The following is a 13,271-nucleotide window of genomic DNA, read 5'->3' on the forward strand; positions in this document are numbered from 1 at the left end:
GTTACCTGTACATGAGAATATTGAAGGATTCTTTCTTCAAGGTGAACTGTTTGAAGAATGGCACCATTTGTACTCAGGTTGGTGGATTATCATTTATAGAATCATGGAACCAATTGGTTCATTGGTGCCCTTGCCGCCTCTTTTGTTAAAATGCATAATTACTCCTTATACAGAAAAGGTGTGTTATTGGGCGTCCCATGGAATTTTCATAACGCGGGAGAGGAACATGAGAGCAAAAAGATTGAGAACTCTTGCTTTCAATGGGTAATGTGGAGGGAGGATCTAGAAGTTGTGATTCGCTGGACATGCAGGTGCTCCAGCCAGGGCAGGGGGGAAGGGTAGCATGGGTACCAGCTCTCCAGCGGGTGAGGCCGCACATCAGCTCTGCTGCAGACCACTCAGGTGAGGGCTGATTTGGGACGGCATTCAGGAAAAGGCGGATGGACATTGATCGGGCTGCCAGGAAGCCTGCTGTCACTGTCACGGAGCATGGAGCGGTCTGCCTCCAACTCGACACAGGCCTTACTGCAGAGCTTGAAGCCCAACTCCGTTAGAACTGTGTTGCAAACCCAAAGATGCTGTATCGTCTGGACCAATGTCACAGCTTCCATTGCAGCACAGGGAAACCAACCATCACCTGAGAGCTGCAATGAAAACTCAGATGGAGATTATGTGGTCTGAGTGTGTCGCTATAGGGAGGCTCAGACTACTGGGATCAGAGCCGCAGATACAAGTACTTAAAAGGGGCTTGGAGGGGCCTCGCAGTTGTCCATAAATCTGTACTCCAGCAGACTATGTGGATTGTGTGTGTGTGTGTGGGGGGGGGGGCACCAGTCAGCACTTCCCCGCAAAGGGAAAGAAGCCTATGGTTATCTGGGACTATGGCGGCTGTAGTGATATCATGGCTGTGTTATAATTCACCGGCTGACCACTAGGAGTCTCATTCGTATATGTGAATACAAAGAACAAATAATACAGCACAGGAACAGGCCCTTCAGCCCTCCAAGCCTGTGCCGGTCATGATACCACCCTTGGCCAAATCCCTCAGCACTCCCTAGTGCCGTATCCCTCTATACCCATCCTGTCCATGTATTTGTCGAGATGCCTTTTGAACATTGTTAATGTATCTGCTTCCACAATCTCCCCTGGCAACTCGTTCCAGGCACTCACCACCCTCTGTGTAAAAAACCTGTTTCACACATCTCCTCTAAACTTTGCCCCACGGACCTTAAACCTATCCCCCCTGGTGACCTACCCCTCCACCCTGGGAAAGAGTGCCTGCCCATCCACTCTATCCACGCCCCTGATAATCTTGTAGACGTCTATCAGGTCAGCCCTCAACCTCCGTCATTCTCATGAAAACAGTCCAAGTGTATTCAGCCCCTCCACATAGCTAACACAAATGTTAGAGTCAGGTGACCTCAGGCTGACTAGAGAGCTGGGAGAGAGAGGTTGCTTTTGCATGATCATACTATTATTCATCTGTTGTTTTGTATTTATTTGACCACAGTTAATATTAATAAACCGTTTATAGCTTTAGCTACAAGTGTTCTTGTTATATAAATCAGGCCACCCGACAAGAACATTACAGCGACTTTACTTCGACTTATTGTATGGAATATCAGGGGCAGGATTCTCCGGTCGACAATGGGGAAATCACATTCAGCGATCGGCCGGAGAATCCCTGTTTATCACCGAATCGGAGGCGGCGCCACTTTCACGATGCTCCAATCCTCCAAAGTGGCACGCTCTGCAAGTACGCCGTGCGCCATATCGACGGCCTCAGGACATTGCATGATGCACACCCCCCGATGCTCCGCCCCCAACCGGCCGAGTTCCCGCCGGTGTAGGTCACATGTGGTCTCATCCATCGGCAACTCGGCGTGGCGACTGCGGACTGAGTCCCGGGCCGCCACAGCCGAGGGAGGGCCGATCCGCAGGCAGGGGGGATTTTGCCAGGGGCTGGGGACACTGTTGGGTGGTGGTCCGGGGCGCCCGAGCCGGCTGAAGGGGGCGGCACTATTTCGCAGGCCGGGTCCGCGAGCGACCAGCGCCATGTTGCACGGCCCGACGGCTGCAGGCGCCGCCGCTGTGCGCATGCGCGGCCACGGATCCGGCAAGTCTCCAGGCCGCATCGGCAGCTAGGGCCAGGTGCTCTATGCTGCTCGGCGGCTAGCCCCCAGCCAAACGGAGGATCGGTGTCTGTTTGACTCAATTTTTGCTGTCGTAAAACGCCATCATTCCCACGCCGGCATGGGGACATAGCCTCACAATCGGAAAATCCAGCCCCAAATGCTTTGTTGGATAAAGTTGGAATGGAAAATCTGCATTGTGGTGTCATTTATTCCAGCTTGGTGGCCAAGAGAACAGTACGATGGCTTGGAACAGGAGGGCACTTGGGTGTGGGTTTGCACTGACTCTCTAAAAGAGCACCCTACCTAGGCCCAGTCTCCTGCCCTATCCCCACCGAACCTGCACATCATTGGACACTAAGGGGCAATTTAGCGCGGCCAATCCATCTAACCTGCACTTCTTTGGGTTGCGGGAGGAAACTGGAGCACCCGGAAGAAACCCACGCAGACACGGGGAGAGCGTGCAAACTCCGCACAGTCACCCAAGGCTGGGATTGAACCCGGTTCCCTGGCGCTGTGGGGCAGCAGCGCTAACTACTGTGCCACCATGCCGAGCAGAGTGTCCCACTGCCAGTAACCGGTGCGCCACCTCCCATCACCAAGAAACACGCAGCTGCGAGGCCGGAAATCCCACCCACTGGAAATGTTCGAGCCGCCGAGCATTGCCACAGTTTTGTGTTTTTCTTATTTTTGTCTGTTCTGTCCAAGATGCTTCCTGACTTGCAGAAGTGTCAGATTTCCAAAACCTGGAGCTTGTTGCTTGTAAAACAGTGCAGAGCTGGACTGTGTAACCGCACCAAAGGTCTTGAATCATATTCTCCTTCATACGCACCCGGGAAAATGCTGGGAATCTGAAATAAAAAGATAACACGCTGGAACTAGGTCAGCAGCATCTGGCATGAATTTCACGTGCGACTCCATTCTGTTGAAATGAATGTCGTGTTGGGTGCTCTGCTACACAGACGAACCAACACGGTTGCGAAAGGTACAACTGTTTTATTACTAACAATATTAACATTTGTAAACTGGTTACTGGGGTTCGTTCACTACCCTCTAACCTGTGGACCCAGCCCTAACACTATCTTGGAGAGGCACTCAGCACATGGTGGATGTCTGAGTGGCTTGCTGTGAGATCTGTGCCCTGAGCTGTCTCCTGCTGGAATGGACCGGAAGTGTCGTGTTCCCCGTTTTATAGTGTGTCTACTCTTGCTTGTGATTGCCTGTGGTGTTGCGTGTGTATTGATTGGTCCGTTGATCTGTCCATCAGTGTGTATGTGTGTTTGCACCATGATGTTTATCTGAATATCATGACAATGAACATATCTTTGGATTGTAGAAGCTGATTGGGTTACTAACCTGGAGCCTGATAAATCCAGATTACCGTATATTTCTGCACAGAAAAGTTCATCTGAAACTTTAAACTCTAAAGGCAGAGAGATTAGTATAGAACAGGTAATGTTTGTACAAAAAGACACAGTGGCACAGTGGTTAGCACTGCTGCCTCACAGCGCCAGGAACCTGCGTTCAATTCTGGCCTCAGGTGACTGTGTGGAGTTTGCACTTTCTCCCCGTGTCTGCGTGGGTTTCCTCCCAAATTTCAAAGATGTGCAGGTTAGGTGAATTGTCCATGTTATTGCCCCTTAGTATCCAAAGGTTATTTGGGGTTGCAGGGTTATGGGAATAGGGTGGGGTGCTATTTCAGAGGGTTAGTACAGACTTAATGGGATGAATGTCGCCTTCTGCACCGTAGGTATTGTATGTTATTTTATTCCCATACCTCAAACCACCTTTGGAATAGAAGCTACTTTATTTTAAAACAGTGGACTGAGATAATTGGACACTGGGAAACTCATCATTCAAGCTGTTTTGTAATTAGCATTTGAGGCAAAAGAAACCCACCGGATGCTCCACCTTTTTCAAGCAACTCAGACCCCTAAACCTACAGCATGAGGGCAGGTTTGAAGGTGGATCTGAAATGTCAAAGTTTGCAGTATATTTTACAATGGTGGCTTATCAATGATAATGTAGTGACTGGTAACTGACCATTGAGTTAGTGAAGCACAAGGGGCTGGATTTAACGCTCCTCTGTGGATAGGTTCGAAGGCAGGGCTCGGGGCACTTTAAATCCAGCAGGTGACCTGCCCACCCACCCGTGCCCCTACCACAATTATACCAGGGGTAATGGCGTTGGGTGGCTTGTCCGCCAGTGGGCCAATTGAGGCCTTTAGGTGGGCAGTTAATGCTCACTTAGGGGCCCCATCCCACCACCGTTAACTGGCGGCTGGAGAGGCCCAGAGCAAGCCGCAACCTGGCAGCTTCCCCCTGTGCGGGATGATGTCAGGCAAGGAGAGAGGGCACCTCCTTAATGTGTCCCCTGAGCCCATTTAGGCCCGCCAAGGTGCAACGTTGACAGATTTCCCTCACCCATCTGGTTGTGTGGCCCCGACTTGCACCTGCTCCGAACCCCTTGTGCCCCCCCCCCCCCCCTCACCCATTCCCCCCATCCCTGCTGCCCCATCCTGCCGACAGTTGCTTCTCTCCAGGGATCCAACAACAATCCCATTTGGAAGCCCCGGGGGTAATGCTGGACAATAATCCTTCCGGTGGTCCTGCCAGTACCGGAGAGCGTCAGAGTGACCGGCAGCTCTCTAAGGTGGGACTTCCTGCTCCTGCAGGGGGGATATCCGGCCTCCAGCCTATTAATGTCCAGTCAGGGGCTTAGGCCCCTCATTAAATCCAGCCCACAGAGTTGATATGAATTCAATTTTGTTAAGTTAGTGATGGTTGTCCTTAATATTTCATGCAGCTACAGGTTGGAAAACATAGCTATCGGTAACGTGCTTAATTGGCACTTCATCCACCACTTTACGCATTCGCTTCCACCACCGGCACATATTGACATCAGTGTGACCATTTACGAGGTATACTGCAGTGACGTGCCAAGATCCTTTGTGAGTACTTTCCAAACCTGCCACCTCTACAACCTGGAAGGACAAGGGCGGCAGATGCATGGGAACAATTACCCCTCAAAATCACACACCATCCTGACTTGGAACTATACTGCCGACCTTTCACTGTCGCTGGGTCAAAGTCCAAGAACTCACTTCCTAACAGCACTGTGAATATACCCACTCCCCACAGACGCCAGTGAGTCAGGAAGGTACGGCACAGTGGTTAGCACTGCTGTCTCACAGCAGCAGGGATCCGGGTTCGATTCCCACCTTGGGTGACTGTCTGTGCGGAGTCTGCACGTTCTCCCCGTGTGTGCGTGGGTTTCCTCCAGATGCTCCGGTTTCCTCCCACAGTCGAAAGATGTGCAGGCTAGGTGGATTGGACATGTTCAATTTAGGGTGAGGTTACAGGGTGGGGGATAGGGCCTAGGTAGGGTGGTGTTTCAATGGATTGGTACAGATTCGATGGGCCAAATGGCCTCTTTCTGTACTGTAGGGATTCTATGAATATTTATCCCTTAACCAGCATCAGTAAAATCAAAATTCTGGTCATTATCAGAGTTCTTTGGGGCGGCACATTGGCACAGTGGTTAGCACTGCTTCCTCACAGCACCAGGGACCTGGGTTCAATTCTGGCCTTGGCTAACTGTGTACAGTCTGCCCTTTCTCCCCGTGTCTGCGTGAGTTTCCTCCGGGTGCCCCAGTTTCCTCCCACAGTCCAAAGATGTGCACGTTAAATGAATTGGCCACGCTACCGGGGCAGCACGGTAGCATTGTGGATAGCACAATTGCTTCACAGCTCCAGGGTCCCAGGTTCGATTCCCGGCTTGGGTCACTGGCTGTGCGGAGTCTGCACATCCTCCCCGTGTGTGCGTGGGTTTCCTCCGGGTGCTCCGGTTTCCTCCCACAGTCCAAAGATGTGCAGTTTAGGTGGATTAGCCATGCTAAATTGCCCTTAGTGTCCAAAATTGCCCTTAGTGTTGGGTGGGGTTACTGGGTTATGGGGATAGGGTGGAGGTGTTGACCTTGGGTAGGGTGCTCTTTCCAAGGGCCGGTGCAGACTCGATGGGCCGAATGGCCTCCTTCTGCACTGTAAATTCTATGATCTAAATTGCCCCTTAGTGTCCAAAAAGGGGAGGTGGGGTTACGGGATAGGGTGGGGGCTTGGGCCTAGGTGGTATGCTCTTTCACAGACTCAATTGGCCAAACGGCCTCTTTGGGGACTCTATGGTTTTAAGGCGGCTCACCACCATCTTCTCAAGATCAATTAGGGACGTGCAACAAACGCTGGGTGAGCCCGTGACACTAACCTCTCATGATTGCGAAAATAAAATCTATCCTTAAAGATCCAAACCAAAGGACTTCCGGGTGCGGCGATGACCAGCTAAGCCGCACGTTTCGGCAGCTCCCGTTGGAACGGACTTTTGGGCTCTTGATAAGAGCCCCAACGGCAATTTTAAACGGCCAAAATCACTGTGCGGTGAAATAGAAGGGAACCCCCCCCGGATGTTGATGGAAAAAGGAGAGGATAGCGGCAGGATTGCAGTGCATCCTTCGGGGCAGCGGCAAGGAAGGGAAGCTCGAAGCAAGATGGCGTCGGAAGGTGGCAGCTCGATATGGGGCCCGGAGCAACAAGAGTTCCTGCAGCGCTGTGTGGAAGAGCTGAAGAAGGAGGTGTTGGCCCCGATGCTACAGGCGATTGAAGGGCTAAAGGAGGCGCAGAGGACCCAGGAGCTGGAGCTTCGGGTCGTGAAGGCAAAGGCTGCTGAAAATGAAGATGAAATTCAGGGCCTGGTGGTGAAGACAGAGACGCACGAGGCGCAGCACAAAAGGTGTGTGGAGAGGTTGGAAGCCCTGGAGAATAATTCGAGGAGGAAGAATCTAAGAGTCTTAGGTCTTCCCGAGGGCGCAGAGGGGGCGGACGTCGGGGCATATGTGAGCACGATGCTTCACTCACTAATGGGATCGGAGGCCCCGACGGGCCCTTTGGAGGTGGAGGGAGCTTATCGAGTTATGGCGCGAAGACCAAGGGCTGGAGAAATACCTCGAGCTATAGTGGTGAGGTTTCACTGCTACAACGACAGAGAGATGGTCCTAAGATGGGAGAAGAAAACTCGGAGCTGCAGGTGGGAGAACGCGGTGATCCGCGTATACCAGGATTGGAGTGCGGAGGTGGCGAGAAGGAGGGCAAGTTTCAATCGGGCTAAGGCGGTGCTTCACAAAAAGGTGAAATTTGGAATGTTGCAGCCGGCGAGACTGTGGGTCACACACCAAGGGAAGCACCACTACTTTGAGGCGGCAGAAGAGGTGTGGACATTCATAGTGGACGAGAAGCTGGAATAGTCTGGCGAGAGAAAGAGCTTCTGGGGCAAAGTGGTGGGGTGACTATGTGGGACGAGGAAGGGGCGGGGGGGATGATTTTTCAATTGTTAACTCTTTAATCCTGTAAATTTTCTCTCTTCCCCTCGTTTGGGGGGGGGGGGGGTATGAGGAACTGTGGGCGCCGGTGGGTAAGAAAGCGGGGCTGAGTGGGAAACGCGGGCCTCGTTCCCGCGCTATGGTAATTAAGGCGGGAACAGGGTGCAGGAAGGTGGGGGCCTCGCACAGTGAGAAGCCGAGGGCAAACGGGGAAGCCGAGGTCAGCCAGAGTTCGCTGACTTCTGGGAGCAACATGTGGGGGTGTAATTATGCTAGAGGGGGATCTAGCGGAGGGGGGGGGTGGAGTTAACTGGGTTGCTGCTGCTAAGGGGAAGGGGGAGCTGTTATGGGGCGGGGTGGTCGAGACGGGGGGGCACCGTCGGTGGGATATACGGGTACGTGGGAACCGGGTGAGGAGCTGGGGTAAAAAAGGGGATGGCTAGTCGACAAGGGGGGGGGTAAAGAGCCCCCCAACCCGGTTGATCACGTGGAACGTGAGAAGGCTGAATGGGCCGATTAAAAGGGCGCGGTTACTCGCACACCTAAAGAAATTAAAGGCAGATGTGGTTATGTTGCAGGAGACGCACCTGAAATTGACAGATCAGGTCAGACTACGTAAAGGATGGGTGGGACAGGTGTTTCATTCGGGTTTGGATGCAAAGAATAGGGGGGTGGCTATTTTAGTGGGGAAACGGGTACTGTTTGAGGCAAAGCCCATAGCGGCGGACAGTGGGGGTAAATACGTGATGGTGAGTGGCAGACTGCAAGGGGAGGCGGCGGTCGTGGTGAACGTATACGCCCCGAACTGGGATGATGCAAACTTCATGAGGCGTATGTTGGGGCGTATCCCGGACCTGGAGGCGGGAAAGTTGGTAATGGGGAGAGATTTCAATACAGTGCTTGATCCAGGGCTGGACCGGTCGAGGTCCAGGACCGGGAGGAGGCCGGCAGCGGCCAAGGTGCTTAAGGACTTCATGGAGCAGATGGGAGGAGTAGATCCTTGGAGATTTATCAGACCGAGGAGTAAGGAGTTCTCATTCTTCTCCCATTTTCACAAGGTATATTCACGGATAGAGTTTTTTGTCCTGGGAAGGGCACTGATTCCGAAGGTGACAGGGACGGAGTACACGGCCATAGCCATCTCGGACCACGCTCCACACTGGGTAGATCTGGAGATAGGAGAGGAAAAGGAACAGCACCCACTCTGGAGAATGGATATGGGCCTGTTGGCGGATGAGGGGATATGTCTAAGGGTGAGGGGGTGTATCGAAAGGTACTTGGAGCTTAATGACAATGGAGAGGTTCAGGTGGGAGTGGTCCGGGAGGCATTGAAGGCGGTGGTCAGAGGGGAACTGATATCCATAAGGGCACATAAAGGGAAGCAAGAGAGTAAAGAAAGGGAGCAATTGCTGAGAGAACATCTGAGGGTGGACAGGCAATATGCAGAGGCACCGGAGGAGGGACTGTACAGGGAAAGACAAAGCTTACATGTGGAATTTGACCTGCTGACCACGGGTAAGGCAGAGGCACAGTGGAGGAGGGCACAGGGAGTGCAGTATGAGTATGGAGAGAAGGCGAGTCAGTTACTGGCCCAACAATTGAGGAAGAGAGGAGCGGCGAGGGAGATAGGTGGGGTGAGGGATGAGGAGGGAGAGATGGAATGGGGAGCGGAGAGAGTGAATTGGGTGTTTAAGACATTCTATGAGAGGTTGTATCAGGCTCAGCCCCAAGAATGGAAGGAGGGAATGATGCATTTACTGGATCAGCTGGAATTCCCGAAGGTGGAGGAACAGGAGAGGGCGGGACTGGGAGCACAGATGGTTGTGTAGGAGGTGGTAAAGGGGATTGGGAGCATGCAGGCGGGGAAGGCCCCGGGACCGGATGGGTTCCCGGTGGAATTTTATAGGAAATATATAGACCTACTGGCCCCGCTCTTGACAAGAACCTTTAATGAGGACAGGGAAAGGGGGAGGTTGCCCCCGACTATGTCGGAGGCGACAATATTGTTACTTTTGAAGAAGAATAAAGACCCGCTGCAGTGTGGGCCCTACAGGCCCATTTCGCTTTTGAATGTAGATGCTAAGCTCCTGGCCAAGGTAATGGCGACGAGGATAGAGGATTGTGTCCCGGGGGTGGTCCATGAGGATCAAACTGGGTTCGTTAAGGGGAGACAGCTGAACACGAACATACGGAGGCTGCTAGGGGTGATGATGATGCCCCCACCAGAGGGGGAGGCGGAGATAGTGGTGGCGATGGATGCCGAGAAAGCATTTGACAGGGTGGAGTGGGACTACCTGTGGGAAGTGTTGAGGAGATTTGGTTTTGGTGAAGGGTTCATTGGATGGGTACAGCTGCTATATAGGGCCCCGGTGGCAAGTGTGGTCACGAACAGGCAGAGGTCTGACTACTTCCGTCTTTATAGAGGGACGAGGCAGGGGTGTCCCCTGTCTCCGTTATTGTTTGCATTGGTAATTGAGCCCCTGGCCATAGCACTGAGGGGCTCCAGGAAGTGGAGGGGAGTACTCAGGGGAGGAGAAGAACACCGGGTATCATTGTATGCAGATGATTTACTGCTGTATGTTGCGGACCCGGTGGAGGGGATGCCTGAGATAATGCAGACGCTCGGGGAGTTTGGGGAATTCTCGGGGTACAAATTGAACATGGGGAAGAGTGAGTTGTTTGTGGTACATCCGGGGGAGCAGAGCAGGGGAATAGAGGATTTACCGCTGAGGAGGGTAACAAGGGATTTCCGGTACTTGGGGATCCAGATAGCCAGGAGTTGGGGAACCTTTCATAGGCTTAATTTAACACGATTGGTGGAACAGATGGAGGAGGATTTTAAGAGATGGGACATGGTGCCCATGTCACTGGTGGGGAGGGTGCAGGCGGTCAAAATGGTAGTCCTCTCGAGATTCCTTTTTGTGTTTCAGTGCCTCCCGGTGATGGTCACGAAGGCTTTTTTCAAGAAGATCGAGAAAAGCGTCATGAGTTTTGTGTGGGCTGGGAAGACCCCGAGAGTGAGGAGGGGGTTCTTGCAGCGTAGCAGGGAGAGGGGGGGACTGGCACTACCGAGCTTAAGTGAGTACTATTGGGCCGCCAATATTTCAATGGTGTGTAAGTGGATGGGAGAAGGGGAGGGAGCGGCGTGGAAGAGATTGGAGATGGCGTCCTGCAAAGGAACCAGCCTACAAGCACTGCTGACGGCACCGCTGCCGTTCTCCCCGAAGAAATACACCAGAAGTCCAGTGGTGGTGGCAACACTGAAAATTTGGGGGCAGTGGAGACGGCGTAGGGGAATGACGGGAGCCTCGGTGCAGTCCCCGATAAGAAATAATCATAGGTTTGTCCCGGGGAGAATAGATGGGGGATTTGGTGCATGGCAGAGAGCTGGGATTGTGCAACTGAGGGATCTGTTCCTGGACGGGACGTTCGCGAGTCTGGGAGCGCTGACGGAAAAATATGGGTTGCCCCGAGGGAATGAATTTCGATACACGCAACTGAGGGCCTTTGCGAGGCAACAGGTGAGGGAATTCCCGCAGCTCCCGACACAGGAGATTCAGGATAGAGTGATCTCAGGGACATGGGTGGGGGATGGTAGAGTGTCAGATATATACAGGGAAATGAGAGATGAGGGGGAGAACATGGTGGATGAGCTGAAGGGAAAATAGGAGGAAGAGCTGGGGGAAGAGATTGAAGAGGGGCTGTGGGCAGATGCCCTACGTAGGGTAAACTCTTCGTCCTCGTGCGCCAGGCTTAGCCTGATACAATTTAAGGTTTTGCACAGGGCACATATGACCGGAGCAAGGCTCAGTAAATTTTTCGGAGTAGAGGATAGGTGTGGGAGATGCTCGAGAAGCCCAGCAAACCACACCCACATGTTTTGGTCATGCCCGGCACTGCAGGGGTTCAGGGTGGGGGTGGCGAAGGTGCTTTCAAAGGTGGTGGGGGTCCGGGTCGAGCCAGGCTGGGGGCTGGCTATATTCGGGGTTGCAGAAGAGCCGGGAGTGCAGGAGGCGAGAGAGGTTGATGTTTTGGCCTTTGCGTCCCTAGTAACCCGGCGAAGGATACTGCTTTTGTGGAAGGAAGCCAAGCCTCCGGGCGTGGAGACCTGGATAAACGACATGGCAGGGTTTATAAAACTGGAACGGATAAAGTTTGCACTAAAGGGTTCGGCTCAGGGGTTCACCAGGCGGTGGCGGCCGTTCATTAACTACCTCGCAGAACGATAAAGGAAATGGGAAGGTAACAGCAGCAACCCGGGCGGGGGGGGGGGGGGGGGGGGGGGAGAGAGGGCCCAGGTGGGTCCTCAGGGGTGTTTTTGTAAAGATATTGGTACTTGGTTATGTATATTGAATTGTTGATTTTATTATTTGGGAGAGCTATTATTTTTGTTATGGCAGTTGCCATTTAGTTTATATATTATTTATTTATTTGTTAAAATACGGTCACGGTTATTTATATTGCTTTGCTGTTGTAAAAGGGGGAAAAACCTTTGTACTGTTTTGTTTGGCCGAAAAAGTTGAATAAAATATATTATATTAAAAAAAAGATCCAAACCAAAAAATCAGGTCTGACTAACAGTCTATCGCCCTGCAACATTAACTCTGCTGCTCTTTCCATATTTGCGGCCAGAATATTTTCAGAAGATTCTTTTCATATTTTGGATTTTCAGCAGTTTTCTTTTGCCACGTTTTGTCTTTTTTTGAACTGGTAGTTTTTATTTTTAAAGTTTTATTTGTGATTCAGAAGATTATCACGGGGAATACATTAATTTAATTTATCTTTGATCACCTGTAAATTTATTCTTTTACATTTACACATGAAGGATCTCCACATTCCGCTTTCCGGTTTTCTCATGCAGCATTAATAAGAGCAGAGTTCAGGGAGATGTGTATCGACCAAAGAACAGAATGTTATTTGTTTTGTTGTGCCTGATGAAAAAGAGGAAGGGGTGGTCGGCAGTGAAGCTCTGTGGTGGGGTGTAGCACAGAGTCACAGCGATTGTCCCTGTCGCAGCTGCTGCTTCAGTTCCTTCCTCATTCACCTCCACAAAAGACTTGTGCGCAACTTTGGACACGGATAGGTCACGATCTCCAGACATTCCAGATAGATCGGCCCTCGAACGATCAAAAAGATCCCGCATGCCTAAACTGGACAGGGGCCGGATAAGGTCATATTCTTCTTCCAGTTTAAATTTGGGGAGACGAACATCAACTTCCGGCTTCCGCATCTGGTTGGGAAGAGTCCACTCTTGTAGTTTCTCTAATGTAAGTGCCTGCTCCAGCTGATGGAGCAAAATAAAGAGATTTCAGTTCGAGACCAACACAAGACAAGCTCAGTTATAAAGATCAGGACCACACGATCTGCTGGACTAGTTTTGATTCCATGAGAAGTAAGGCATTGCTTTGTTTATTTTCCCCCCCAAAATTGGCATGGGTGGGGTTTTTTTGTAAGTTTTTATTCCAATTTTCAATATTTTCCAATAACAAAAAACATATTAAACCCCCGACACAAGAAGAATCCGCCCCCCCTTAATGGTTGATGGTAAGCAGCTCTCCAAAATACAAGATGAACAAATCCCAACTCTTGTGGAACCCATCATTGTCCCCCCTTAGGACATATTTCACCTTCTCCAGCAACAAGAAGCCCATTAGATCCTCCTGCCACACCGAGGCACAGGGTGGAGAAGCTGACCTTCACCCCAAACAGAGCCTGCCTGCGAGCAATCAGCAAGGCGAAGGCTAACGTATGTGCCCCCGCACCCATCCGC

At 51.7% G+C, this 13,271-nt stretch overlaps 1 protein-coding gene across 1 annotated transcript in view; it reads right to left on the minus strand.

Annotated features, from left to right (window-relative positions):
* Positions 1–12,272: 12,272 nt before the first annotated feature.
* Positions 12,273–13,271, minus strand: part of LOC140425531 (leukocyte elastase inhibitor-like) — a 30,821-nt gene continuing 29,822 nt past the window's right edge. The window contains exon 7 of the mRNA XM_072509933.1: positions 12,273–12,785. Coding sequence (XP_072366034.1) covers positions 12,381–12,785 — 405 coding nt within the window. The 3' untranslated portion in view covers positions 12,273–12,380. The remainder of the gene's footprint in view (positions 12,786–13,271) is intronic.

Source organism: Scyliorhinus torazame, chromosome 6 (assembly GCF_047496885.1).
Source record: "Scyliorhinus torazame isolate Kashiwa2021f chromosome 6, sScyTor2.1, whole genome shotgun sequence".
Lineage (NCBI taxonomy): Eukaryota > Metazoa > Chordata > Chondrichthyes > Carcharhiniformes > Scyliorhinidae > Scyliorhinus > Scyliorhinus torazame.